Consider the following 27,863-nt stretch of genomic DNA (forward strand, 5'->3'; position numbering starts at 1 on the left):
AATCCTGCCAACTCTCCAACTTAAGTCCCTTGAATAGCTTTCTTGGCTACCAAATGAATTCCAACCTTTTATTTTTTTTAATATATTTTTATTAATTTTTTTACAGAGGAAGGGAGAGGGATAGATAACTAGAAACATCGATGAGAAAGAAACATTGATCAGCTGCCTCCTGTACAGCTCCTATTTGGGATGTGCCCACAACCAAAGTTCATGCCCTTGACCGGAATCAAACCTGGGATCTTTAAGTCTGCAGGCTGACGTTCTATCCATTGAGCCAAACCGGTTTCGGTGTGAATTCCAATCTTTTAATGCCCTGCTCAACAAAGCCTATCTCCTGGCCTCATTTCTCACCCCACTCTGCCTCCTTTCCTGTGTCTTCTCTTACTCTGACCCCAGGGCCTTGACGCATGCTGATCCCTCTGCCTGGAATTCACTTTCTCCTCTTCCTCGTGGCTTTATCTTCCAGGTCTGAGCTTAAAGGACACTTTCTCAGCAGGGCCTTCTATGTCCTTCCTGATGAAGTTTGGGTCTCCTGGTTATAGGTTTGCATCCTGGGCTTCTCATATAGCTCAGTTATAAAACCTTATTCAACAGGCTCGGGAGCTCGGAGGAGAGAGGCCAGCTCTGTGTGTTTCACTGCCGGATTCTGGGTGCTTAGCACAGCCTAGAATGTGGAAGATATTTAATAATTACTGCCTGGCTCTAGAGGGCTCCGGGGAAATTAGGCAGCTGCTTTTCCACCCTGTAAATGTGATCCCCGGCGTCTCTGATCACTCCAGGAGCCACTGGGATCGAAGACCGGCTGCAGGAAGGAGTTCCAGACACAATCGCAGCTCTGCGGGAAGCTGGGATCCAGCTCTGGGTCTTGACAGGAGATAAGCAGGAGACAGCGGTCAACATCGCCTACTCCTGCCGACTGCTGGATCAGACCGACACTGTTTACTCCATTAACACCGAAAGTCAGGTGAGGCCAAAGGAGGGCCCAATGTCCAAGTGCAGAGTAGAGTGGGCCAACCGAGGACAGGCTTCAGGGTGGTGCTGGGGTATTTGAGGAAGTCACCCTCCCATCATCTTGCAGCTGGAGGGAATGACACATGAGAGGGCCCTGGAAGTCAAGCAGCCCTATGTCCCCTAACCTCATCCCCACATATGGTGGGCCAGTGTATTTACATTATGTCTAATAGTACATGCTCAAAAGCCCTGCCTCTCCTGAATTCTACCCTTGGCCCAGCCTCCTCATTCTACAGATGAAGAAACTGAAGATCCCTAAGGCTGTCACCTGCTCAGGGTCACCCTGTGGTTCTGACAGAGTAAGTCGAGAATGCCGCTCTCTGCAGGCCAGTGCGGACTGCATGACACCATGACGTTCGCTCTCAGAACCTCAGCAGTTTGTTTGTTATACGTTGGATGAAGCATCCATTGAAAAAAGCCTCTGTTAAATGGAAATTATTCTGAGTTTACAATGTCAGCTCCAATCTGTAAGTCACTTTGGTTTGCCACCGATCTTGTGTGTCATTCCTGGAGGGAATGACACACAAGATCGGTCCATTTTGATGGGTTCAGAGACAGAGAGAAGCACAGTTCTAAAACTGTGATTTTTTTAACTCAACCAGGTTATAGGTGGCAGAGAGGCAGGTTTGGAGAGAGGGCTGTGCACAGTCTGAAGAAGAATATTCAAAGTTGCAACGCGATTTTATATTTTAGAGGAGGTCTATTTTCACAAAACGAACTGCAGAAAGTGAACTTCCACTGTCTTGTTGGGAATGTGAAAAGTGGGCGCTGTCTTGTATGCTCCTATCAGGAGGAGGCAGGGATGGCATTGGATGTGGGTGTTGAAGCACTGTGTTGCAGGGGCTGTGAGTAGAGGGGACCTGGAGACCTAGCATCCCATGGGGAGAAGGGTGGAGCAGAGGGAGGAAGATGGGAAAGAAAGACCACAGGGAAAAGGCAAGAGGAGGATGGAATCTCGGACTTCCATGGTTGCCTGAAGCTGATCAGGATCCAGAAAGTTTGTGAGGTTCAAATTTGGCATTAATTTCATGAAGAATCCACATAGGCGCCTTTTTAAAGGGTAGTGTATACTATGGAAAGTGCCTCAGGCCCTTTAGATGAGTTGGAAACCCCATTTACTTTCTTGTCAGGTGCACAGAGGATGCTATGATTAGATGAAACCCCAAAGAATTTTCTAAATAAAAATAATCTCTGGGAAATATCTGGCATTAAGATGATGCTTAGGAGAGAAAGTAATTTGCAGCTTGCTTGAGTGCTTGATCCCCGTAAGAGTGTCAATGTCACCCTGCTCTGCTGACAATGGAAATGTTGTTCGAAAAGATGGTTTCAATCAAGGTGATTCCAAAAGGACTTCGCAACACAGCAAACCTGTGAGCCAGCCTGTGTGTGTTGGGGATTGAGGGGGCGGCTTCTGTGGGTTCTGTTAAATGCAGTGCATTTCTGCAGGAAGCAGGTGTTTGCTGATTAATTAGCCAAAGGCCCAAAGGAACAGTGGGCCACACTCCATGTTTTCAGTCCCTATCAACCTTTAAAGTCTGGGGTCTTCCATGATGGTGCCCGATGGTTAGTTTCTCCCCACACCCCTGGACGTGCTAAGCCTATGAGTCTTTCTCATTTCTTGTCTGGGGAAAAGGAGTGGATGCCTGGATATGTCAAGAGAGACCCTGGGGAAATCCATTCTAAATCTCGGATTTATTTCAACCCCCGTTTAATGTAATTACATATTCAGTGGATATTTTTCTCCAAGGCTTTTTATCTGCCTAATTTCATTATAAATTGATTTAGAGCTACTGTTTCTTTATTATGCATCTTAAAGCCATAAGCAAGTTAGGGGACCTATCTAGACCTCAGGGTTCTCAGCCATAAGATGAGAGAATTAATAACCCATCACTGGAAGTGTTGATCTGTTAAGGGATCTTAGAAGGAACTATAGTATTAAATAGAAACTAATAATAGCAGCTATTGTTGTTATTATTAACAACATATTTGAAAGCTTAATATTGTTCAGATACCATAACTCTGAACTTAATTTAGAAAAGATTTATTTCAGAGGCTATTTGGGGTGATTAAATAAGATCATAGGAGGAAGATATTTATGAGCATAGGACTTGTATTTGTTGACAAATTATGTCAAAACTTAGCCACTATAAGCAGAGAAACATTTACGGCAAGGTTTCAGTGGGTTAGGAGTCCAGGAGTGGCCTGGCTGGGTATGTACCTCTGGTTCAAGGTCTCTCTTGAGGTTTCAGTCAAGCTGTCAGCCAGGGTAGTGTGTTCAGCTAGATGCTCAATGGGATGGGTTATTTGGGGATGGAGAGAAGTCCTTCTTCCAAGCTCATGGACATGATTGTTAGCAGGCCTGATCCTTGCTGTGTGGGCATCTCCACAGGGTGCTCTGCAGCCTGACCGATGGTTTTTTCCAGACAAGCCGTCCAAGAGAAAGAATGTGGCATTGGTGGCCAGTCTTTGTAAACTAATCTGGAAGTGGCATCCCATCACTTCTGCAGAATTGTCTTAATTAGAAAGGAGTCACTTAGTCCTAGCCCTCACAAGACTGTACAGGGGCATGAATCCTGGGGGGTGGAGAGCACTGAGAACCAGCTAAAGGCTACCTACCACAGTATCTGACATACCAACTGTTGAATGAGCAGTAACTAATGGGATTATTATATAGAAAATTCAAATTTTGGGGAGTTTTAGTTAGAAGCTTACATTCCCAATGACTTGCAGGGGTCCTATGCTGGAGGAATTTTTAAAATGTATGCTAATCCCAACTTCCAGCAAGGACTATCTTGATCTCTTTCCCAAGTAAGTATTTCAGGTATAACCAGAGGCTGCTTGAACTACTTCCCGTGGCGCTTTAGGGTTTATGCACACTGACTGCCTCTTTAGTGTTTCCTTTAGGAAGGCTCAGGAATAATAAACTGCAGTCCTACTGCCTCCAGAAGAAATTGTAACATTTTCGGAAGCTTCTAGATCAATGGTTCCCAAACCTGTCATTTTAGAACAACTTCCACAATTTTTTTTTAAATCCACGTATTGCCTGTACCGTTTTTTATTTAATGAGTTCATTTACAATGACTCACTTTGGGCATTTTAAAATTCATTTTTGGCACGGCAGTAAATGAATAATACTGCTAAGTAAAGACAGCGCAATACTATTAAAATCGATAATACAGTTGACTGCCACAGTTTTTCTCTAGCTTTACTTTAAAATGATGTTTACGGAACATAAAGAGGATGAAGAATATATCTAGAACCAAAATCTGTCATAACCAAAAGGAATGGAGGAGAATTGATAAGAGGAAATAAACTTCTTCACTATGTTTCAAGGTAAACTTAGAGCAGAAAAAAATGTTTCTTTAAACCAATAAGCCTCTCACATTCATGTACAATGACCAACACATTCACACCAACAGATAAACATACAGTTCATGTATTTTTTTCAATTAAGAGGCCACAATTTGAGTAGTATCGGTCTGCTTTCACTACTAAGTTGGATGACCTTGAACAAGTTACTAAAAATTTCAGTTTCTATTTCTTCATCTCTAAACTAACATTGATTTTAAAAAAATAAAAATAACCCTACCTACACACAGGACTATTCTGAGGAACAAAGGAGAGCTAAAATGACACACAGAAAACATTCTAGCACATACTATCCTATTTGCCATCACACTAAAATTGTTTCGTATCTCATACCTTCCCTCCATTTCAGTCCCCATCTTGCTGAGCTATTGCCATGCCCATTCCCAAGCAGTATCTCCTATTTTGGCCATTAGTTTTTATTCCAAGTTAATATAGCTTTGATGTTGTTTGAAATTTTATTGCAGAGAAATATAAAAATCAGAGAATGATCCCTAGGTAAGTGATCTCTATGGTGGTAGAGTTTGGTAACTATTTCATTGAAGGATAAAGTGAGATTCTAAACCTACATTTCCAATGTTGCTTATTAACACCAAATGTATTATTCCGACTCTTTGCAGGAAACTTGTGAATCCATCCTCAGCTGTGCCCTGGAAGAAGTGAAGCAATTTCATGGGCCACGGAAGCCAGAGCGCAAGCTCTTGGGGTTCTGCCTACCTTCTGAGACACCTCCCCCTGCCTCGGGAGCCACAGCGCCAGAAGTTGGACTAGTCATCGATGGGAAGACACTGAATGCCATTTTCCAGGGAAAGCTGGAGAACAAGTTTCTGGAGTTGACCCAGTACTGCCGGTCTGTCCTGTGCTGCCGCTCCACACCGCTGCAGAAGAGCATGATCGTCAAGTTGGTGCGAGACAAGTTGAGAGTCATGACCCTTTCCATAGGTATCCATCATGCTGAGATGTGGGTGGCAGTGTTATAGGGCTAATCTGATGAGAGGCCTGGACCAGACTGGGGAAGGGAGGATTGTCAGGTTATCAAAGTCAAGATGCTTAGGCTGAAGGTCATTGCCTTAAAGGGAGAGAGGTCAAAGTGACAAATGTGGCAGCCAGGAGATGAAGCCGAGTCAGAGAGTAAAAAAAGTTCTCAGGCTGAAACCGGTTTGGCTCAGTGGATAGAGCATCAGCCTGTGGACTGGAGGGTCTCAGGTTCGATTCCAATCAGGGGCATGTACCTTGGTTGCAGGCACATCCCCAGTGGGGGGCATGCAAGAGGCAGCTGATCGATGACTCTCTCACTGATGTTTCTAACTCTCTCTCTCCCTTCCTCTCTGTAAAAAAATCAATAGAATATTTTTTTTTAAGTTCTCAGGATTAGAAAGTCAACTACAGAAAAATTAAGACTTGGATGGAGGCCAAAGCCAAGAGGGGCCTCAAATCCAGGTAGCTCATTTACCTGGCCAACTCAATTCTGGGATGTAAACCATTTCCCCCTTCAATATTTAACATGTGGTACAGTGCTATGAACCTCAGGTGTTTGTGGATTTGACATTCTGTTGAGTGTTGATGGCCAGTGGGGAGATTTAAAAATTGGGCCTGTCCCATATTTAATTTTCTATGTTTATTCCTAAATACAAGACCCAGCACAAAGCATACACTCAATTAAATGCTGGCTTGTTTGATGAAGAATTCCTCATAGGAGACTAAACTTTAATCAAGGTTGAGGTAGAGAAATAAAGCTTGGTTCCAGGTTCTCTTCTTCTTACACAGTCATGGGAAGAGATTGTCCTTCCTGGCATTCCAAAGAAGAAGCCTCTTATATGTTGTTTTTTCTCCTGGTATTCAGGTAAAAACAACATCCGCGTCCCCCGCCCCCCCTTGAAAAAAAAAAAAGAAGAAGAAGAAGTGGGCAGAAAGAATCAGGGAGCATAGTTTTAGCCACTGCATTCTAATTTTATTCCCCTGAATTGTCCTCTTCAAAACTTCAGACACAAATAGGCAATCGCCTGAGACTGATTCCCTGAAGTATGAGATTGGCTTCATTCCCATAGCAATAGAGACAACACCAGCAGGGTGAGAAAGAGCATGATTATACACCTCCACTCCCTCTGGTTTGCTATCAGAAGAGGTGAAAGGGTGAATTTGTTCTGCTATGGGGGAAGATTAAAATTATGTGCTTCTCTGCTATTAAGGGGGGAAATATCATAAGAATAATGGCTACTTATAATGACAAAATACATTTTTTTGCCCTATAATTAGGGGAAGAAAATTCTCTCCCCCAATGACATTTTTTCTATGATGTCTAATAGAGATTTAATTGCAGATTATGAGAACCTACTGGAAAAAGAGGTGAGGTCAGGAGGTGAAGGCAATATAGTGTACAAAGCACAGCCCACAGGCTGAATCCAAACCACTGCATACTTTTATATAGGGATGCTGAGAATGGTTTTTATTTTTCTAAATGTAACAACAGTTGTTTAATTTTAAATCTTGGATGACAAAGCCTAAAATATTTACTATCTGGCCTTTACAGAAAAAGTTTGCTAAACTCTCCTGTAATAGATAAAGCATTAGGAAGAGGATTATGAGCTATACAACTCACTGTGTGGAGTTGTGCTAACACAGTTGCCCCCTAGCTATCTGTGGCTATTTACATTTAAAATTAAATAGAATTTCACAAGCCACATTTCAATAGTCCCATGTGGGAAGCTGTTTCCATGTTGGACAGTAAAGATATATAACATTTCCATCATTACAGAAAAATCTACTTGGTAGTACAGGCCCTTACACCCTCCAGTTTCCTGAATTTTCATTGAATGAGAACTCAATGTGACTAAATGTACCTCAACCAGAAAAGTAGTCAATCTCATTTGTCTATATTCAAAAACAAAACAAAACACTGTCCCAGTCCTTGAATACCATTGACAATCTGAGGACTTAGTTGTCCAAACATACCAGTTGTCTTAATATGGCCAGTATTTCATGTGATACTGAATTCGGGAAGGTATACCAGCTTTGGAATTGGAAAGATCTCAATTTTCCTGAGTGTCTTCACTAGCACTTGCCTTGGATTACTCTTGCCAGGTCCCTATGTTGCTGAAATTCTCCATTTGCTCCTCAGTAAAGTCCACTGTAACATTGGTGAAGGCCGTTTGTGTAAACTATAAGCACAGTTCAAGTCCCACTTACTCCCCACTGTATTCCCAATAGCTAATATTGTGCCTAGAAAAAGGACACAAATATTTGTTGGATGATAAAAAGTAGGACTTCTTGTTCAAAGAAGAAAAGACACCTCTCAGGCCAAACACCATAGCAATGGACTTTTCCTGTAAAACTAGAGAAATGTTAAAAGGATTCGATTAAGTACAAATGGGACACTTTAGAGCTACTGTATAAAAACCCTCCTGTGTCCCACAGCAGTTGGACCGGAAATAAAGATGCCTCATGACCTCTCTTCTTTCAGGTGACGGAGCAAATGACGTAAGCATGATTCAAGCTGCTGACATTGGGATTGGAATATCTGGACAGGAAGGCATGCAGGTACTGTTCCCATTAACTGTTCTTGTTTCTTCCTTGATCACTATTGGAGAGTTAGGGGTATTCTTCACAGTTGGGTGGACTGCTCTCAGAGAATTTTGCAGAATAATTATTTGAAAGTCAGGAGGCGTCTGTGTGACAAGCCTCCATCACCAGCTCCCTCCTGCCCAGTCCTTCAGAACACAAAGGAGATCAAAGGATGCTTGGCTTTTTAAAAACAACTGGTGATACCTATGTTCTAAAGCCAAATAGTACCCAGCCATTCAGGGAAGCGTTACCACCAAAACCTAATGTTTTTCCTTAAGTCCATCTGCCCATATGCACAGGCCCAAAGAAATGCACCAGCAGGAGTTTGCAGTACAGAAAGTTTAATACTGAATTGGCCGGAGTCAGGGAGCTAACATAAAAGCCTGACTCCCAAAAGGCATATAGGTTACAGATTTTGCAGGTAAAAAATCACAAGACATCATAGTTTAGGGGTCGAGCTGGGAGTGGATTGTCAGAGGTGAAGCAAGGGTGATGAATCGATTCTTCAGGTTTTGAGGACAGCTCTGAGGTCTTGTCCAATCCCTCTGTCCTGTCTCATGGGAAAGGAGCTAAGGGGTCCTTCCACCTTAGGGCTCAGGAACTGAAACATAAATAGGTCAAGATGTTATCATTAGTCTTTCCATGTTTGTCAGGTCTGGGGTACTGTATTCTGCTGCTTTGGGAGTTGCTGAATCTCTGGAGGAGAGGCTGGAGAGAGAGGGGAGAGGGAGAGGTTTCTAGAGTTAGATTTTAAAGTTAAATTTAATCAGTCATAAGGAAACTCAGTTTCAGAAGCCTAAGCCTTCCTATGACTGCATGCTTCCTCCCTAGATTCATTCTAGGATTTATAATTAAGCTTGTTCAAACCTCAGAGTCTTAAGAGTTCTAGGAACTGTGTCTTGTTCTGAGTGACTCCAGGGGCAGAAGACACATGCCATCTGAGCGTGGAGCGAATGGCCTGCCTCAGGAGGTGGCCAGGGGGGTGAGGATTACTTATCTGGAAGCCCGTACTCTCTGGGTAACCATCAAACCCCTAGCATGGTTCCCGAAACACACTGGGACATAATAAATGCTTGTTGGATAAATAGGAGACAAAGGCCAAACTAGACCACTGGCCCTTTCTGTCCTTTCCTTTTTGAATTCTAGTGAGAAAGAGCCACCCAAGGGCACCACATGAGGGCAAAAGGCCTTTCAGAGTCTACTAGCTATGGCCCTAGAACAAAGACCTGCCCTCAGGGAGCCTCTTGGTGCACTGGCAGCAATGATAAATGCGCTGTCTCTGTTCTGCCCTCGCAGGCCGTCATGTCCAGCGACTTCGCCATCTCCCGCTTCAGACACCTCAAGAAGCTGCTGCTGGTGCATGGCCACTGGTGCTACTCGCGGCTGGCCAGGATGGTGGTGTACTACTTCTACAAGAACCTGGTGAGTGGCCCACGGCAGCCTCCACCAGGGCCTGAGGAGTCTTTGCTGGGGACCAGCTGTCCCCACACTAGACAAAGCCTCTCAGCAGGAGGGGAGGAGTCAGGCTCACCTGGATTTTGAATCCTGATACAGTCCCTTACCAGCTCTTGTGACCTTGCCCTTACTCTGGGCCTCAGTTTTGCCTTTGACGCTATGGGTTAAAGCCCCTGATACCTAGGAGGCAGCTTGAGTAGTTACAAACATGGACTCCGGAGTCAGACATAATTGGCTCAAATCTAGGCTCCTGTATTTGGCAATGGCCCTACGCCTTAGTTTTTCCATCTGTAAAATGGGGCTGATAAAAGTACCTTTCTCATATATTTGCTCAGAAGATTAGAGAGTTTATATATAAAATGATTGGCATGTAGTAATTACCTGGTAGAGCTAGCCATTGTTTTTTATCATTATTGCTGCTGCTATTGCTGTTACTCTCAGACAGGCTCCATAAAAGGGATTTATTTTCTGACTGCAAGGAAGAGAAGGATTTGAAGAACAACTAGTGTGGCTTTTCTCTTAGATTTCCTCCCCAGATAGAGCCACTCTAATGCAAGAGCCAAGGTAAAGGTTTAAGATGAGTCCATGACTTTCACCTGACCCAAATGTCACTTCCCAACAGGGGGTTCACAGAGGTCAAGACACTAAATAAATATATGTTTAGACTAGAGCAGTCATCTGGTTTCTGTCTTGCCTGATCCAGCATGCTATGTGAATGTGGAAGAGTCCCTTAACCTCTCTGAGCCTAGGTTTCCTCATCAATAGCATAGGAAGACTATCACCCTCTTATGAGTCTTACCAAGTGGCTTTGGTGTCAGAGCTCTGAAATGCATGTAGCACTTTACAAATACAAGAATTTGTTTCTCCTAAAAAAATATGTTCATGTCTGTCTGATAAAGGTCCAAAGCAGGCACACACCAGCTGAGGTATTAAAACTGCAGGAGGCCCTTGTTTGGAAAGCCCTGGATTAAAAAGGAGTTTAGGAAGAAATCAGCATTGCTGTGCTAAGGGATTGAGCCTGAGTTTTTCATTATCTAGTTCAAGGACCTTTGACTAATCCTCAAGTGTCCAAATAGATTCCACTCCTGTTTGCATAGGGAAAGAGGGAGGACTAAGACCAGAAGAGGGATGGAAGAGAAAAACATTAGCCAAGTAAATGCCTCAAAATTGCATTTTCCCCCTCTTGCTCCATCCCCCAGGCCTGTTTGTGAGCACTCTCACAGTTACCTTTCCTCAGGAGTGAGCACTTTTGTGCAGAGTTCAATATATAAACCGAATGGCAAATATATATATATATATATATATATATATATATATATATATATATATATATATTTGATAAGCTGGATGATACTATTTCAGCAAGTTTATGCAAAGTCACTCAATTTGACTTGAACCCACTTGGTGCCTGAAAGACTGTTTAGTTAGAATTCAGCATACCCCTATTTAATTTTTTTCCTCTTGGCCTCTAAAGGAATAGTTCTTCTGAATGAGCCCAATCTCTTCTCTGCATTAAATTTGTGAAATAGAAAAGGCCACCTTGCCAGCCAGCCATGCTTTCAAAACTTAAATGATATTTCCAGCCCGATGCCTCGCTCACAAACGGAGATACTGACGCGCATTATCTCCCTTTACAATTAGAGGAGTTCCACATCCGAAACCAATTTCAGAGGGGATTAAAACCTGGCCTGCCCTGCAATGTGAACAATGAATTAATTACCTCACCTGGCTTCTGGGGAGGAAAGGCAGGCGCCCAATCTGACAATGCCATCATTGGGTGCAATGCATTTTCTCCAAGGTGCCAAGACTCCCAACAGAGGAAGTAGAGAAAAGCAAGGTCCTCCCAGGGGCTCAGAGGAAGAAAACCCTCTTTAATGTTAAAACTCCAGCATAAGTGTTAGGAGAAAAGAACAACTAAGATAAGCAAATCATTATTGAACACCTACTGTGTAGGAAACATCAGGCCCTGGGTATAGAGACAGACATATCTACACCCAGTGCCTGATAGATGCCTACAGTCTAAATCAGGGCTCAGCAAACTCGCCCTGCAAAGGGCCACATAGCCACATAATATTTTCAGCTTTGTGGGCCATCCAGCCTCTGTCACAACTGCTCAACTCCTCTGTGGTCCCATGAAAGCATTTATGGACACTGCAAATGAATTGAGGTGGCTGTTGATTGGTTTATCATCTCCTGGCCTCAGTAATCATTGCTTCTCGAGATATTCTTTGGGAACCAGCATTAGCATTACCTAGACACTTTTAGAAATACAGATCCTCTGGCCCCAGACCTGTTAACTCAATCTGCATTTCAAATACAATCCCATTATGAATCCTACGAACCTTAAAGATGGATAAGCACTAGTATAGGGGGAAGAAACTTAAATTTAAAAAGATCTGACTGGAGGAAGGTCAGGGTTCTATGGGCACATCTCTAGGAGACAAGGAAGCCAAGGCCCAGAGAGGTTTAGTGGCTCTCCCACGTTCACACAGCCTGCTGGAGTTGAGCAAGATTAAAAGCCAGATGACCCCCTCCTCTAAACATGTTTGTCAATAGTTATTTAGTGTCTGGACCTCTGTGAAATCCCTGTTGAGAAGTGACATGTAGGGTCAGGTGGAAACCAGGAAAAATAACCCAAAAATGGCTGAGATGGCTTAAGAGTGGTTAATGAGAAAGAATTTTTAAAACTCAGGTGCTGGTTGTAGCACTTTCTAGCTCTGAATTTGGACAAGGCATATCTGATTATCTTAGGGCCTCTGATTCCTCATCTGTAGAGTGGGGCTAGGAATATTAACATATTAATATAATAATGCATAAATATAATATAATTCTATTATTAGCAATGATATTAATCCTGCCAGATTGTTGGAACAAACTATAATGTATTTCACATCTAATTATGTACAATGTACTAATATGCTATGTCACACTAATAGAAGGTCAAATAACAATTGTGTTACTAATAATAGTATTCACATGTTTATATTATTACCACAATAATATTAGCTAGCATCTTCAAAATAGCCCTGGCGCACAGTGAGGGAATGAGAATTCAAACCCGCTGAGTGATTCCTCACCAAACCCTTCGCCCCTCTGGGCCTCAGCCACACACAGCAGAGAAGGCCTAGTCCTAACTCCAGGGCCAGCTGCTTACTTAACATGACCTTGCTCAGTTCACCAAACCATGTCACAACCCGGATCACTATTCTCAAGCAGTAACAGCCCAGGCCAGGCGGGAGGACTTGAGTGAGAGCTTCAGAAAGCCTCAGCGAAGCAGATTTCCTTTTTCACCCTTCTCAGCTGCATAACCATTAGCAAAGTGTGAGAGAGGAACCTTCTCATGAAATCCTCTTCCTGCCTCAGTCCAGTCTTTCCAATATGCCTTCCTCAGGGCCACCTCTTTATCTTTCCACTCTACTACTGACTGCTGCTTCTCAGAACTGCGGGCCATGGTCTAGGTACTACAACTGCTACTCCCATCAGAAAGGTGGCAAGGTAATGTTCAGAAAGGTTGAGCAACTTGCCCAAGGTCACACAGCTAGTAAATGACAGAACTGGGGGTTCAAAACTCTGTCTCCAAAACCTGTGTTCTTAACCATCAAACTACACTTGCCTTAACAAGAACGTGAATTGTAGTTTGCAGGAGTAATAGTTAGCAGCAGTAGGTAGTAATAATAGAGTCATGAATCGTTGCTCTAAAGATTTAAGTGTCTCCAGTCCTTCCCTGACCTGCATGTCACACATGAGACATGCTTCCTGTCAGGTGGTGATCTGTCAGAGGCCCCTAGCAGCAGCCAAGGACAGCTGCCAGCAGGTCGTCACTCACAAGGCCACACTGTCTGCCTGCAGTGCTACGTCAACCTGCTCTTCTGGTACCAGTTCTTCTGTGGTTTCTCGGGCTCCACCATGATTGACTACTGGCAGATGATCTTCTTCAATCTCTTCTTCACCTCACTGCCTCCTCTCGTCTTCGGGATCCTTGATAAAGACATATCCGCAGAGACACTCCTGGCGTTGCCCGAGCTGTACAGGAGCGGCCAGGACTCTGAGGTAAGGGGCTTGGCTTCTCCCTGGAGCTGTCAGGAGATGACCCCTGGGCTGGGGGTCAGGAGCCCCACATTCAGTCACCACTCTGCCCTTCACCTCCCGCATGACCTTGCACTTGCTGTAAGGATGACTGAGGAACCAAACCAGTAAGTATGTTGTTTTTAGTGATTTCTTAGTTATATCATCCATTATGGGACCCCCTGAGTTGAAGAGGGAGAGAGCATGCAGAAAGATCCCCCTGAGCCAGCGCCCCCTCCAGGCCTTCAACAGAACCCCTGGGAGTAAAAGCCAGTTTGCTCATCAGTGGGTGAGGCGAGGGCTTCGCCACAGGTCAGGAAAGGCAAAACTACAATGACATGTGGCCTAGAACTTGCTGGTATGACGTAGACTAAAGAAGGCCTGGGGCGCCATCAGAATGGTTTCTTAAAAGACACAGCGGCCACAGTGGCACCGACTGATTTGGAGAGGTCAGACGGGGTCAGGAGGTACGATGCAGGAGGAGCTCTGGGAAGAGGATCATTGAAATGCCTGAGGGCACCTTTGCTCCTGGGAAAGGTGGGTGCCTGGGGGGCTGGTGATACATTGTGGGCAGCCAGCAAAGAGGCAAGTGCAGCCCTAACCCGAAGACAGGAGAGCACAGCAGCCCTCCACCACAAGCGAGGCGGACAAGCGATGGCGCAGGTGCATCCTAGACTTTCTACCTGCCCCCTCCCCACAGGGACCAGGCGGGATGATGTATTCCATGAGTACCTAACATTCAAAGTTAGTGTTGCAAAAGCATGGACTGTAATATATATGTATACACACTAAAGGCCTGGTATACAAAATTTGTGCATTGGGGTGGGAGGTGTCCCTCAGCCCAGCCTGCCCTTCTGCCCTTCACCTCCCACATGACCTAGCATTTGCTAACTATTATATTACTCCAGCTAACTACAATTCACCTTCTCACAGTCCATGACATACATACATATATATATACACACATAACTACACACACACACATATTCCAAAAAAAAAAATGTATACCCTTTGGCTGCCATTATTAATTCCAAAGGGTTATATCTGAAAAGAAGCATTGATTGAGCTATTAGCTGTTAAAGAATGTATACATGTTTTGGGATACCCTGTATAGGTATATACAATCAACATAGGGGTACATATCTCTTTTCAAGTTATTGTTTTCTTCAAATAATATCCAGAAGTGGAATTTCTAGATCACGTGACAGTTTCATTTTTTCACTTTTTGAGGAACCTCCATACTCTTTCCCACAGTGGCTGCACCAATGTGCTTTCCCAACAACAGTGTCTAGGGCCCCCTTTCCTCCACATGCTCACCACAGCTCATTGTTTGTGGACTCACTGAGGAGAGCCATTCTGGTGATAGTAACTGCTCATTTATTCTTTCTTGGCAGTGCTATAACCCATTGACTTTCTGGATTTCCATGATGGATGCGTTCTACCAGAGCCTCGTCTGTTTCTTTATCCCTTACCTGGTAAGTCATATCGTTCCATTCTAGCCATACAAATCACAGGGTGACTCTGGTCCTGTTTATAGGAAATTCTAGCCTAGTAGTGTCTTTCTGGACACTTCAAAGCAGAGGCTCAAAAGAGGTGGTCTGCGGACTACCTCCAACCTATGGTGTTTGACAAGTCAGAAAGCTTTGCCTACACATTTTACTTTCTGCCAGGTTTTGGAAAGCTGAAAGCTATCATTACATGGGATCGTTTTTCCCTCATGGCAGAAGTCCAGAGTCGACTCATAGCCCTGCTTAGATGGGGTCCATATTTTCATTTGCCATAGTCCCCACCACTCCCTTTTGTCTTATCCCAGGCCTTTCAGTCATTTACTGTTCCTTTTTGAGCACTAAACGTATTTGAATTTACAACCCTTCATTTAGATTTGTGCTTCAAGCATTAAGGCAGCAAGTTGTGATAGTGAAGAATACTACATTACCTGAAATAAAAGCAGGAATACGTACAGCAAGGATACCAGCCCCATCTCGATCTGGTTCCTCAGTGTAGCGTGAGAATTTAGATCATGAAGGATATCTATTTTTCCTGGACAGGGAGCCATAATGTAGGTTCATATCCTTTTGCAATTAGCAACAGGAGGGTCGATAAAGTAGGCATTTTATGCTTTCTTTAATTTCCTAGCTGACAATACCCTCCCTGGTCAGACCTCTGCTAGTCTTTCCTGCTGAATCATTTCCTCCTATTTTAAACTCTACACAGCCACCATCTAGGCCTATTTGAAGTTCCACAGCCTACCACGTCCACCCTCAGTTCTGGCCTTTGGCTGGACTGCCTTCCCTCCCCTCAAGAAATTAACTCCTTCTTACAGTCTCAGCTGATAGAGATCCCCTTCTGTACTCCCAGGGTGCATTGTACTTGCCTCCACTGTAACATTTACTCTGGCAAGTAGGCTGTAAACTCCGTGAAGGTGGACACAAAAGTAACTTCAGCAATTGGCATCATGCCTAGTGGATGCTCAGTAAATCATTCCATTCACCCTAAATATTTTGGAATGCCCATCCTGGCTTCCTGGTTTGCCCTGTCAACTCAGTCCTCATCTTGTCTGTTCTGTGGGTCAGTTCCAAACAGATGGCAGCTGGATAATTGCTCCCCATTCATCCTCTAACCCTTGACAGATGCTTTAGAATCACTGTCAAAGCCAAGGCTAAAAAAGCCTTGGATTAAAAAGCTGCAGTGCATTTACACCATGGAATTCTATGCAGCAGTAAAAAAGAAGAATCTCTCTTAACATGATACTCTCCAGGTCCCTCCATGCTCTCTCAAATGTTAAGTGAAATAAGTCAGTCAGAGAAAGACAAGTATCACAGGATACACTCAGAAGTAACAAAATAAACTGGTGAACGGAGTGAATCCAGAGACGTGGAAGCATGGAACAGAGTGTGGAATCTAGGAGGGAAGGGTAGGAGGTAATCAACCAAAAACCTTGTATGCATATATGTGTAACCCATGGACACACAATAGGGTGCTGAAGGCAGGGAAGAGGGAAGGGGACATATGTTAATACTTTCAAAAACCTTTTTAAAAAGCCAAGGCCTTGAGTCCACAGGCACATCTGAGGGTACCTATTTGTTTCTCCCCTGCAGACCTACAAGGACTCTGACATCGACGTCTTCACCTTTGGGACACCCATCAACACCATCTCCTTCGCCACAATCCTCTTGCACCAGGCAATGGAAATGAAGACCTGGGTAAGTGCCTGCTTGGCTTGAAATCTGTGTTCCTGATTTATTGACCTCATTCAACTTTGAGTTGTTGTACTTTATATCACTGACCTACTCGATAAATACATATTGAACTTTTACCTGTGTCTGTCTTATGCAAGGATGAAAGAGGTGTAGAAGAAGAAAATTCCTTTCTTATCATCTAGCCAGGGTGATAAAACTAACATATATAAAACTATGAAACAATTAGTTACAAAAATAGACATTAATAAAAAATTGAGGAGTGTTTTCAGAGACAAAGAGAACCATGCTGTTAGGGGATATGATCCCCATTTAATTTCAGGATAAAAGGTTAGAAAACTGCCTCTAAGTAACTACATCTCAAACTGAAATATCACACTTTAGTATTTGAAAGGGCAATGCCAGCTTTTTCATTAAGTTCTTCTTAAAATTATATGCCTATCTACAGGTACCTATCTACATGATTTTTTAATGTAGTATCTCATTTAACTTCCTGGAGTCCTTTGTGTTCAGTAGGCTTTGTCTTGAGACTTACACAGTGCTGTAAGTCAGTTAAGTGGTGTTTTTTTAATCTTTAGTGTTGAAAGTATTACATATATGTTCAAAATATATCAGTATTCAATAAATGTATATTGATTTAATTCACCTATTAAAAGCAAAATTTATCAAACTGGATTTTTTAATCCAGCAAAATATAAGGATAAATGGACAAGTTCATAATCATAGTATGAGATTTTGGTATAATTCCATCAAAAAGAGACTAGATCAAATAAGGGGGGGGGGGGGGGGGGGAGATATAGAAGCGTTGTATCACCCTTGACCCAATATAATTAGATCTAATATATAAAATCATGCTCCAAACATGCATCTATTCAAGCACACAGACCATTTGCCAAAAATTTAAAATACCAAATTCTGAATTACAAAGGAATTTGAAAGAATCAGTATCATAAGCAATAAAATATAGCCAAATTCAACATGCTTGTATTGAATACATTCAAAATGAATTTCTAAATAACTTATGAGGGAAATTATAACATACTTGTTACTAAATGACTATAAAAATATATACAAATTTATGAGAGTATCTAAAGTTTTACTGTTTAAAACAAAGGTAAAAATCAAGGAATCAATAAAATCAAAATTGAGCGCCTCAAAAATGTAATGAAAACTAACCTCTGGCAAAACCCATCTAGGAAAAGACACAAAAAGACCACAGAAATGATACTCAGAATAAAAGAGCTATAGTTGTAGATATGATCTATTTTTAAACATTTTTAAATGTAAAATTTACCAAAACACAGTCAAAATCATTCAGCAAACCCGAGTAAACCAGTCACCATTAAAGAAACTGAATTTATAATCCTGTGATCAAACTTATAAGGAACAGATAATCTCTACTTTATACCAATTATTTCACAGATGACGGGGGGGGGGGGGGGGGCGGGGGAGCATTTTTTCATGGCTAGCATAATCCTGAATCCAAAATTAGCATGGACAGATCAAGGAAAGAAATTTATAGACCAGTCTCACTAAATGAATATAGATGTAAAAATTCTAAATAAATTCCTGACAATGCAACTCAGCAGTTTGTTAGAAACAATAAAGTCCAACCGAGGAACTTTCATATCCTGTTAGTAGACCATAAACTGATACCAGCACTCTGGAGAGCAATCTGAAAATAGCCAGGAGTTAATGTTCATATGCTATGACATAGCTCTACTTCTAAGTGTGCACCCTGGCAATAATCTTGCATCTGTGTATACAGAGACATGTATTACACCATTGTTCTTAATAGCAACAACAAACAAAAAAAGCCTAAAAATTCATCAACTTTTAGGAAAATATGCCAAATTGTGGCATATTTATTCAATAGAACAGTTAAAATGAATAAACTAGAACTGTATCAATGTATAGAGTGGAGTTTTAAAAATACAGAAGGATATCCATACTTGATAAAGCAATAGAGCATCCATAAACATGGCTGCACAAACATGTATATATAAAATATGCATTGGAGTGATAAACACTGAATTTATGTTCAAGATTAAACAGAAAGCATTACATGGGATACATGGATGCTTTGATTATATCTGTAAGATGTAACCTTTCAACAAAAATCTGAGACAAATGTTACATAAGGTTAAAATTGATCAAGCTGGACGTCGGGTGTATGAAGTTTATTGTCCAAATACTAGAGATATTTCCCAAGAGGAACTCTGCCCCCAGTGGCCCTCTAGACCAGGTATCCCCATAGTTACCGGTAATTTCTGGTGCTCTTGGGAAAGGAGTCAACCACTGGCATTGTTATGAGAAATTTCTTTCTTTTTTGGAAGTTGTTGAGGCAGAGGAAATTCTATTTCTAACCTGGGGAGAAATCTAACATGAATTTTAATGGCTGTCAGTTTTCACAGTCCCACTGAAGCAACTGAAAAAAATTAGCTGCTTTCTTCTGGATTATTCAGATCACCTCTCCCACTGAAAACAACTAAAAATAATAATTTATTTAAAAAAAAAAAAAAACACCTTAAAAGCATAAAAGAGCTGACAGGATAGTACAGACAAAAACCTTTGTAAAAGGAGGTTTCTAGAGAAGCAAGCTAAGCAAAGCCTGCTTTCCTGTGGGGTGTTTGTTTTTGGCAGACTCGCCTAAGTAAAAGCTTCAGAAATCAAAACCCAGGCGCCCAGGGTGGGAGTCTAATAAGAGGCCATATTACATTAGGACTCCCAAAGGCTGTAGCTTCTAGACCTGCCTGTACTCCCTCCCCAGCAGGGGCTGCGAGTCGGACCGTTCCCACTGTGGGGAAAAGAGCAGAGAGAGTCGGCATAAGGGACCCGTCCTGGGAAACTAACACAGTGGTCTCAGACAGATTTGCAGCCCAGCCTCCTATCACCGGTGAGCCAAACTCAGAGAAAAGTATCTCAACCTAAATCTCAAATTGTCCCTACTAACTTTTCCAGGGCAATAAGCACCACATATGCAAAAATAACCAAGCTCTCAAGGAAACAAGAACTCATTTGTGAGGATCTAAAAAAAAAAAAGTCAGAAACCAATATTTTAGGAGTTGGTATTATCAGATATAAATTATGGAAAAACTATGTTTATTATATGTAAATAAATAAAGGCTAATCTACAGATTGGTAAACTATATAAAGCAACCCAGCAGACTGGAAAAGAGACCTATTAAAACATTTAGAAATACAAAAAATGCCACTTATTTTCATGGCTAACTTAACAGCAAATTAGATACAGCTGAAGGGGAGAATTAGTGAAATGGACAAAAAAATTATCCAGAATATAAAACAGGGGGGAGGGGGAGAAAATTATGGAAGAAGTATTAAATCTATAGAAGATAGGGTGGTATCTTAGAGGGTCTAATATCCATTTGGTCAAATTCTCAGAAGGAAATGAGACAAAGAATATTTTAAAAGATAGTGACTTGAAAATTTTATAGAAGTGATGAAATACATCAATCCACAGTTTCAAGTAAGTCAGCAAAACCCAAACAAGATAAAAAGAAATTCACACTTATTAGATCATAAGGTAACTAAAGATAAAATAAAAATGATACAGGCAGGCCAGGTTTTAAGTGACAGATTTCCTTCTAAGGAACAACAGGTGAAGAATTGCTAACTTCTCAGTAGCAAAAATGGAAGCCAGAAGATGGTGGAATGTTAACTCAGATAAGCCAAATAAAAATAACTTCCAAACAAGAATGCTATATCCATCAAAAAGGAGGATGAAATAAAGCCTAAGAGAATAGATCACCAACTCACTTCCACTAAAGGCTTCCATTAAAGCAAGAAGAAAGAAAATCTCTCATGAGAGTTTCATGAGAAGGAATTAAGGCATAGAAAGTGGTAAACATAGCTAAATCTTAATAATATTTACCATATTAAACTATATTAAACTATAATGACATGTGTGCTTTTAAAAAGATGAGACAGCCCTAGCCATCTTAGCTCAGTGGGTAGAGCATCGGCCTGGAGACTGTATGGTCAAGGGTTTGATTCTGGTCCAAGGCATATGCCTGGGTTGCGGGCTCCATCCCCAGTAGGGAGGCATGCAGAAGGCAGCCAATCAATGATTCTCTCTCATCATTGATGATTCTCTCTCTCCCTCTTTTCCTCTCTGAAATCAATAAAATATATTTTTAAAATATATCTTTAAAAAATAAAGAGACAATTAAAATATGCAGTAGCAATAAGATAGGTTGGGAAAGAGAGAGAGAAAGCAGTTCTAAACTAGACTGTGGTAAGTTAAGATTGCTTATTACCATTTATTGCATAATCACTGAAAAAATAGAAATGGAGTACATACCTTTCAAACCAGTAAAGGGTGGCAATAAAAAAATGCAAAATAGTCAGTGTGTTTAAAAGTGGATACAATAGGGGAAGAAAGCAGCACAAGACAGGCAGGACAAAATAAGATTAGACAACATCACTGAACTCTGAAAACAAACTGTAGCCACCTGTGGAAAAGATGGATTCATCACACAAAACATGATTCTATTTACTCACATTTCAAAAACAGTCTGCATAGAGAAGCAGAGAAAGGTGGTAAAACATCAAAGGACAGCTTGGAAATTATCACCAAAGTCAAGGCTGAGACAGAAGATTTAAGGGTGCTTGGAGTATGTGTGTTCAGGTTTTGTGTTGCATTTCCACAAAAAAAAAAAAAAAAGAAAAGAAAAGAAAAGAAGAAGCTTAAAACAAAGATTACCCTCAACAGTGTTTACTTCTTCCCTTCCACAGACCATCATCCACGGGCTGGTTCTTGCAGGCAGCTTCCTGATGTACTTTGTGGTCTCCCTAGTGTACAATGCCACCTGTGTCACCTGCAACAGTCCCACCAATCCCTACGGGGTGATGCAAGTCCAGCTCTCAGACCCCACTTTCTACCTCGTCTGCTTCCTCACGCCAGTCGCGGCTCTTCTCCCAAGGTTTGAGCACTGGGGCCCTTTCTTCCTAGAATTGCCAATCTCCCCTCAATAAGCCATTTTCATAGCCCAGGCATCAGTAGTTTGACTCCTGGTTGGGATCCTTGAGGCTATAGTCTCAAGGATAGGGTCCTAGGACAGAAAGAATGATGAACTTGGAGAAAAATACCACTGACTCTGGTCCTAGGTCAGCCATTAAGTAGCCAAGTCACCAAATCAGGCATGGCCTCAGTTGTGACATCTGTAAATGGGAGTGATCATTCCTGTCCTCCAGCTTTACAAATTTTGAATAAGCACAAGCCTCAGAGGATATATTTCCCACCACAGTCCTTCAGCCCAACACCCCTTGGGAATGAGACCCTGGGAGAGACCATGAGGATTGTGCCCTCATTGGAAAAGGGCATCAAATGTGTGTTAAATACTTTTATCCACATTTTGGGGGTTAAGTGTAGTTGTGATCACCACTGACCCAGGACTGAGCTCCTCTGTTCTGTGTCTTTTTTTTTTCTTTTGGAGGGGAGGGGGCCATGTAGAAATAGAAATTTATCATCCCAGAATTCTTACCCTTGGCTGGAAAACACACTTGAAGCCAAAAGCTACCAGCCTGATTAGAATCCTTGAAAAGTATAAAAGACTGTTGACACATGCTTTGAAAAGACGCCACTGAACAGTACAGCTTGTTAAACAGAGACAAGTTAGCAAATATTTACTTGTTGGTTACCACAGCACATAAGTTAAATCTTTTTGCTTATTCTACATTATCATCCTAAGGTTGAATTTCTGTTTAATTCTCTTTACTAAGAAAAGCAAAGAGATTTCTTCTGAGAAAGGATTATTTTAATAGTTCCAAGGACTGTTGACTTGTAACCTTGAAAAAATTAATGTTTGTTATAGAAATCTACATGATAGAATGTTTGCTGCAGAAAACTATTTGTTCCCTTAAGGTTATAAGCTGTATTTATCATAATGGAAGTAGATTTCACTCACCAACCTTGTGATAATTAGCCCACTAACCATGACCTCACTAACCATGACCTCACTAATCTTAGTCTAATTAATTCAATCAGTACAAAAGAACTGTACAGAGTCTCTTAAAACCAAGAACATGTAAATGGTTTTTCAGATAAAAACAAAAGAAGCTTGCACACACAAACCTTAAAACATAATGAGCACCTTAAATAGAGGATACCAATTTTTGGACACTCAGTTTTCTCCTACTGCATGTCCTTGACATGGTGTAGGTCAAGCCTTGGCCTTAGGTTCTTTTGTCTTCTAACTTTATAGTCTCTCCGTAGACAAAGCAACCACTAGTGTGAAGATAAATATTTTGAACATATGAATCTCCAAATTCCCAACCCAGACCTCTCTTCTGAATTCCAGACAATTTTTTCTAGCTACTTATTCACCATTTCCACTAGGCATGTAAATTCAAAGAAATTGGGAGACCATCTATAATTTAAGACATGATCCTTCCTTCACCACCACCACCACGTAAGATACCTGGGTCTCTTCCAGAGTTTCTTCTATCAAATGCTATCCAATTAGGACCAAGGCAGACCCCTGCAAGTTATCCTTGATACCACTCACCACCTCATGCCCACATCTAGCTCATTACCAAGACCTGACAATTCTATATGCTATATATTTCTTAAATCCATCTGCTCTTTCCATATCTACGGCCACCACCATGGATAGATTATGTTCTTTCTTCCCAAATTACTGCAGAAGTATCTTAATAGATTTCACTCTAATCTACTATCACTGTGTCAAAGTATAATCATGTCATATGCTTAGAACCCTGACAGGGCTTCCCAAGACTTTTACAATAAAGCGCGCGTGCGCGCGCGCACACACACACACACACACACACACACACACACACACAAAAAAAAAAAAAAAAAACTCTCAGTCCTTGCCTGCTCTGGCCCTGCCAACCCCTCTGTGTCATTTCCCCTCTTGTCCTTACTCTCCACATTTCAGCCATTGTGCATGGATTTGGTTCTCACCTCCTATGCATGTCTCTTGCTCAAGGAAGGTGTCTCACACCAGATCAGGTGTCCGACATGCTCACTGCTCCTTCTGTTTATAACTCTGTTCAGGTACCATAGAAAAGCAGGAACCTATCTGTCCTGTTCTCAGCTTAACCCCTTCGGAGAGTGGCCCACTGTAGAAACTTGATAAGCATCTGTTGAATAAATGGATGGAGAAGGAATGTAGCACCAGCACCGGTGGAAAGGTTTAAACTGAGAAAATTCCAGCTTTCAGGCAGGAAGTTGAGTCTTTTCTTAAACATGCCTACATGTACTGCCTCTCTGGGTGAGATGAGAAAGAATGGGCAAAGTTTACCTGATGTCATGGGAGTCTTCAGATACCCCTTGTCCCCTGTGAGGCTCTCTAAAGCTTTCAGACACAGTGGAAGAATGGGAGTCTCTGCTTATAAGGCTTTAGAAATAAACATTTTAAAAAGAATTTTCTGGGGGAAAGATTCTGGATGTCTACTTTCTAGATAAAGAAATTGATACCCAGAGCCCAGTATCACAAGATGGTATATGCTTTCTCCATAGACCACACACTTATATTCACCTTCATATTTTTCCCCCAAGTGTGGAATAAAGACTCCACGCACAGATAGAGACTTCCAATCCCGGAGTCCAGTACAGGCTACATGCAGCTTGGCTGGGGAAAGGAACCCTGGGTTAACCATCAGGGAGACCTAGCAACTGCTCAGGGGACCTTGAAAACCCTATCTCATGTCTTGGAGCCTCAGTTTCTTCATCTGGAAAATGGTGCAATGCTGGGAAATTAGAATGACCCACAGATTCAAGAGAATATTTAGAAACTACTTAAATTCCACAAAGGGTTGATATTGCAAAGAACATTTGCCTAAATCAGGATAGCCCACAAAGAGAAAGGACTGCCCTGTACATGGTAGATAAAACTCAAGGGATCCAGAGTGCTCAGTTCTGACCACAGGGAGACCACTGTGTGGCTCTGGACAAGTCACTTTCCTCATGTGTAACAAAAAAAGTACCAGCCACATGGGACTGTTGGGAAAGATGAGTTAATAACACTAAAGCATTTAGAAACATTCTGGTTCATAATAAATGTTAGTTATTACATATTGTTATTGAACTCCCAAATCTCAGAGATGCCCAGGCATAGATTTAATGACCACAGTCAGGAGCACAGCGAAAAGGATCTTGCCATGGGTGGGGAGTTGTGAAATGTTGAAGTTCAAGACGTCAACAAAAGTCTGGGGGGGAAAAGATTTATTGTTGTTTCTCCTTCCCCACCAGGTACTTTTTCTTGTCTTTACAAGGAACATATGGGGAGTCCCTGATCTCAAAAGCTCAGAAAATTGACAAACTCCCCACGGACAAAAGAGACCTGAAAATCCAGAGTTGGAGAAGCAGACAAATGCCTGCCCCTGTCCCTGGAGAGGCTCAGCGCACCCACCATCCAGTACCACCTGTCCCTCAACAGGACTTCAGAGCCAGCACCCCAAAGAGCTCCAGCCCTCCCAAGCAGAAGTACAAGGAGAACCGGGGGGTGCATGGAGAGAGAAGCAGCAGAGACCACAGGACAGACAACCCAAACTCAGCAGACTCCTCAGCTAAACTCTCATCCAGAGATCTCCTCCTTCTGGGGCCCAACAGCAGGATGGCACCTGGGGCCTACCCCAGTGGGCAGACTGATGAATACAGGCCCTCGAGCAGGGGCAGCCATCGCCGATCCCAGAGTTCACTTACTATCTGAGGGACCTGCATAAATCTGTACAAACTTGGGTTAATTAGGCTAGCAATTGGCCTTCCTCTCCATGGAGGAAAGAATGAGCCAGTCTTACTCTTTTTTCCCCGCCAGGCTTGAATTCCTTACAGGAAGTACTGGCTCCAAGGGGAATAACCAAAAAAGGCTGGAAACCACTCAACCTCCACTTTCCTCCTGCTGCCAGGGGGCACATCTTGCAAACAGAGTTTCATAAAGAGGCTGTGTATGTTACTATGGCATCGAGTCCTCAGAGACATTCTTGTGATCCTCCAGATAAGGATAACCGACAACCCAATACATAAGTTTCCAAGTTTCCAGGATTCCAAGAAATGTATAAACCCAGGCAATCTCTCAGGCTGTGGAAGTTTCTAGTCTTGCCACACCATCACTTCACCGCACAGGTGCCAGAGTTTAAATTTCAGAAGAGACCCATACAGGCAGGTGCTTCATCTTGATTGTATTGCAGAGATGGCCACGTGGGAGTTTACATCCCTTTCACTCACCAAGAGTAGGGGTGCTGTTTGTCTCTAAATCAAATAAAACTCCATCTAAATATTAAAACTAGACTTGAACTTCAGAGGGTTGTGGGACCACAGCTAGTCTAAGAGGCAGAAAGAACAGAAGCATTCTAAGAGAAATGGGTATACCAGAAGCCCCGTGCTTTAGCCGACAGACCACATGTCCCACAGCCTGGGAAATCTACCAAGAGAGCAGCACTTTTTTTTAAGCTATTTATTTTATTTGTTTTTATATTAAAGGTACCACTCTCATTCGGTTCTCAGAACAGGAAAACTCTAAGATGAATAGATCTTAGAAAATCTGCCCACAGAATAGACCCATATAATGCAAACAACTCTAAACCCAAACAATGACATCTTCAAGGGCAGGGCCAACATTAAATCCTGTTCATTAAATCTATCCCAGAGAGGAGTGTCACCTGGAGGGCACTGGCACATGCTTCCATTCAATTAGGGAGGGACATAGGAAGTCTCACTTCACAGGGAAAAAGATTACATAGGCTTCTTACCCCTAGAGATAGTAAATACCAAAAATATAAGAGCTCTAAAACAGTGTTGAAATAAAAGAATGGATGGTAGAATTCTAATAGACTATCAGGAGAAACTCCATCTACTATGGGCAAGGATAGCCTGTCCCTAGTCTTTTAAGATAAGTCAGGGAGGGCTACTAAGCCTTTTGTCCTTAAGGCAGTGCCTATATATTACACAAAATCCTTATAGATTAGGAACAAATGCAACAAGTCTTTGAGCCTAAGTGTCATAGCCACCTCGCTTGAATAACTTTTCAGCAACAATGCCCCCAAAAGATCTGAACAACCAAGTTGGCAAATGGCAGACTGAGCTGGCCCTCTGACCACCCTGCTGACAAACCTGAACTGGAGAAGCCACTTGGAGCACCATTCTGGAGCCAAAATGCTGGGTCTCTTTTGCTGATTCTGCCACATAATGACACAGGCACTGACCAGCTGGTAGGCATTCAGGGGAATTCTACAAGAGGATTGCTAAAGGAGAAACACAGCAGGCAAAGCAGTAATGACTTTGTCCTGAATAAGAGGATTGAGCCAAAACTCAGATTTCAGGGTCCCTTTCTCCATTATGATTCCCACTCAGTCCTGAAAGCCAGATGAGAAAGGCTGCTTCAGAAGAGACCTCAGGAGATCTTAGGCATAGTTCTTTGTTCTCTAGAGCCAGCAACCTTGAAGCAGGATGCCACACCTACAAATTAGGGTAGAACTGCCTCCCAGGCTTGGCATAGGAACAAGTCAAAGTTACATAGGAGGTGAGGGAGAGAAGGGAAGCTGTAAGACCCTCAGTATAACACAGGAATATTTATTTCAGAGCTTAGAGGAAAAGAGGTGATAGAGAAGTTGAGAAAATTTCTGATCCTAAGACCTAAATGCCAAACCATACCTATCATTGTGATGCTGCTCTCGTTCCTGCATGACCAACCATCCCAGTTAGCCTGGGATTTTCCCAGTTTTAGCACTGAAAGCCCCACATCCTGGGAAACTCCTCAGTCCTGGGCCAACTGGTCACCTACTCCTGCCCTTCTTTGTAAACCAAATCAACTGTGACTATCCAACATGCCACCTTAGGGAGAAAAGTTATAAAAGCTATTTCCCTATAACATAATCCCAATGATTGTACTTAATACATTTTTATATTTTTATGACCTTTTACTGATTGACTGGAAATGTGCTGTCCTTTTTATTAGAAGAAAAAAAATAAACATGATTTTCCAAAATTGCTTGCAGTTCTGAGTCCTCTCTCATCCATCCACCCTTCTTTGCATTCACTCATCTGTTCATTTATTCACCCATCCATTCACTTATCTACCCAATGAACTTCTGTTAAGCCCCCGCTAGAGCCTGTGATGTGCTAGGAGCTTCAAGGAGCTCATCCCTGACTTAAAGAAGCTCATAGCCTTGTTGGACATAGAGTATCAGAACAGATTTGGTCCAATGTAAGAGTGTGACACCAAC

General features: G+C 42.2%; 1 protein-coding gene across 1 annotated transcript in view; it reads left to right on the forward strand.

Annotated features, from left to right (window-relative positions):
* Positions 1-27,621, forward strand: part of ATP10B (ATPase phospholipid transporting 10B (putative)) — a 173,395-nt gene extending 145,774 nt beyond the window's left edge. Inside the window, exons 15-23 of the mRNA XM_084884102.1 lie at positions 780-964; positions 4,998-5,319; positions 7,838-7,914; positions 9,235-9,360; positions 13,243-13,443; positions 14,853-14,933; positions 16,557-16,661; positions 21,411-21,598; positions 24,892-27,621. Of these exons, the coding sequence (XP_084740228.1) occupies positions 780-964; positions 4,998-5,319; positions 7,838-7,914; positions 9,235-9,360; positions 13,243-13,443; positions 14,853-14,933; positions 16,557-16,661; positions 21,411-21,598; positions 24,892-25,351 (1,745 nt within the window). The 3' untranslated portion in view covers positions 25,352-27,621. The remainder of the gene's footprint in view (positions 1-779; positions 965-4,997; positions 5,320-7,837; positions 7,915-9,234; positions 9,361-13,242; positions 13,444-14,852; positions 14,934-16,556; positions 16,662-21,410; positions 21,599-24,891) is intronic.
* The last annotated feature ends 242 nt before the right edge of the window (positions 27,622-27,863 follow it).

This window comes from Pipistrellus hanaki (genome assembly GCF_964339955.1).
Source record: "Pipistrellus hanaki genome assembly, chromosome: 5".
Classification (NCBI taxonomy): domain Eukaryota; kingdom Metazoa; phylum Chordata; class Mammalia; order Chiroptera; family Vespertilionidae; genus Pipistrellus; species Pipistrellus hanaki.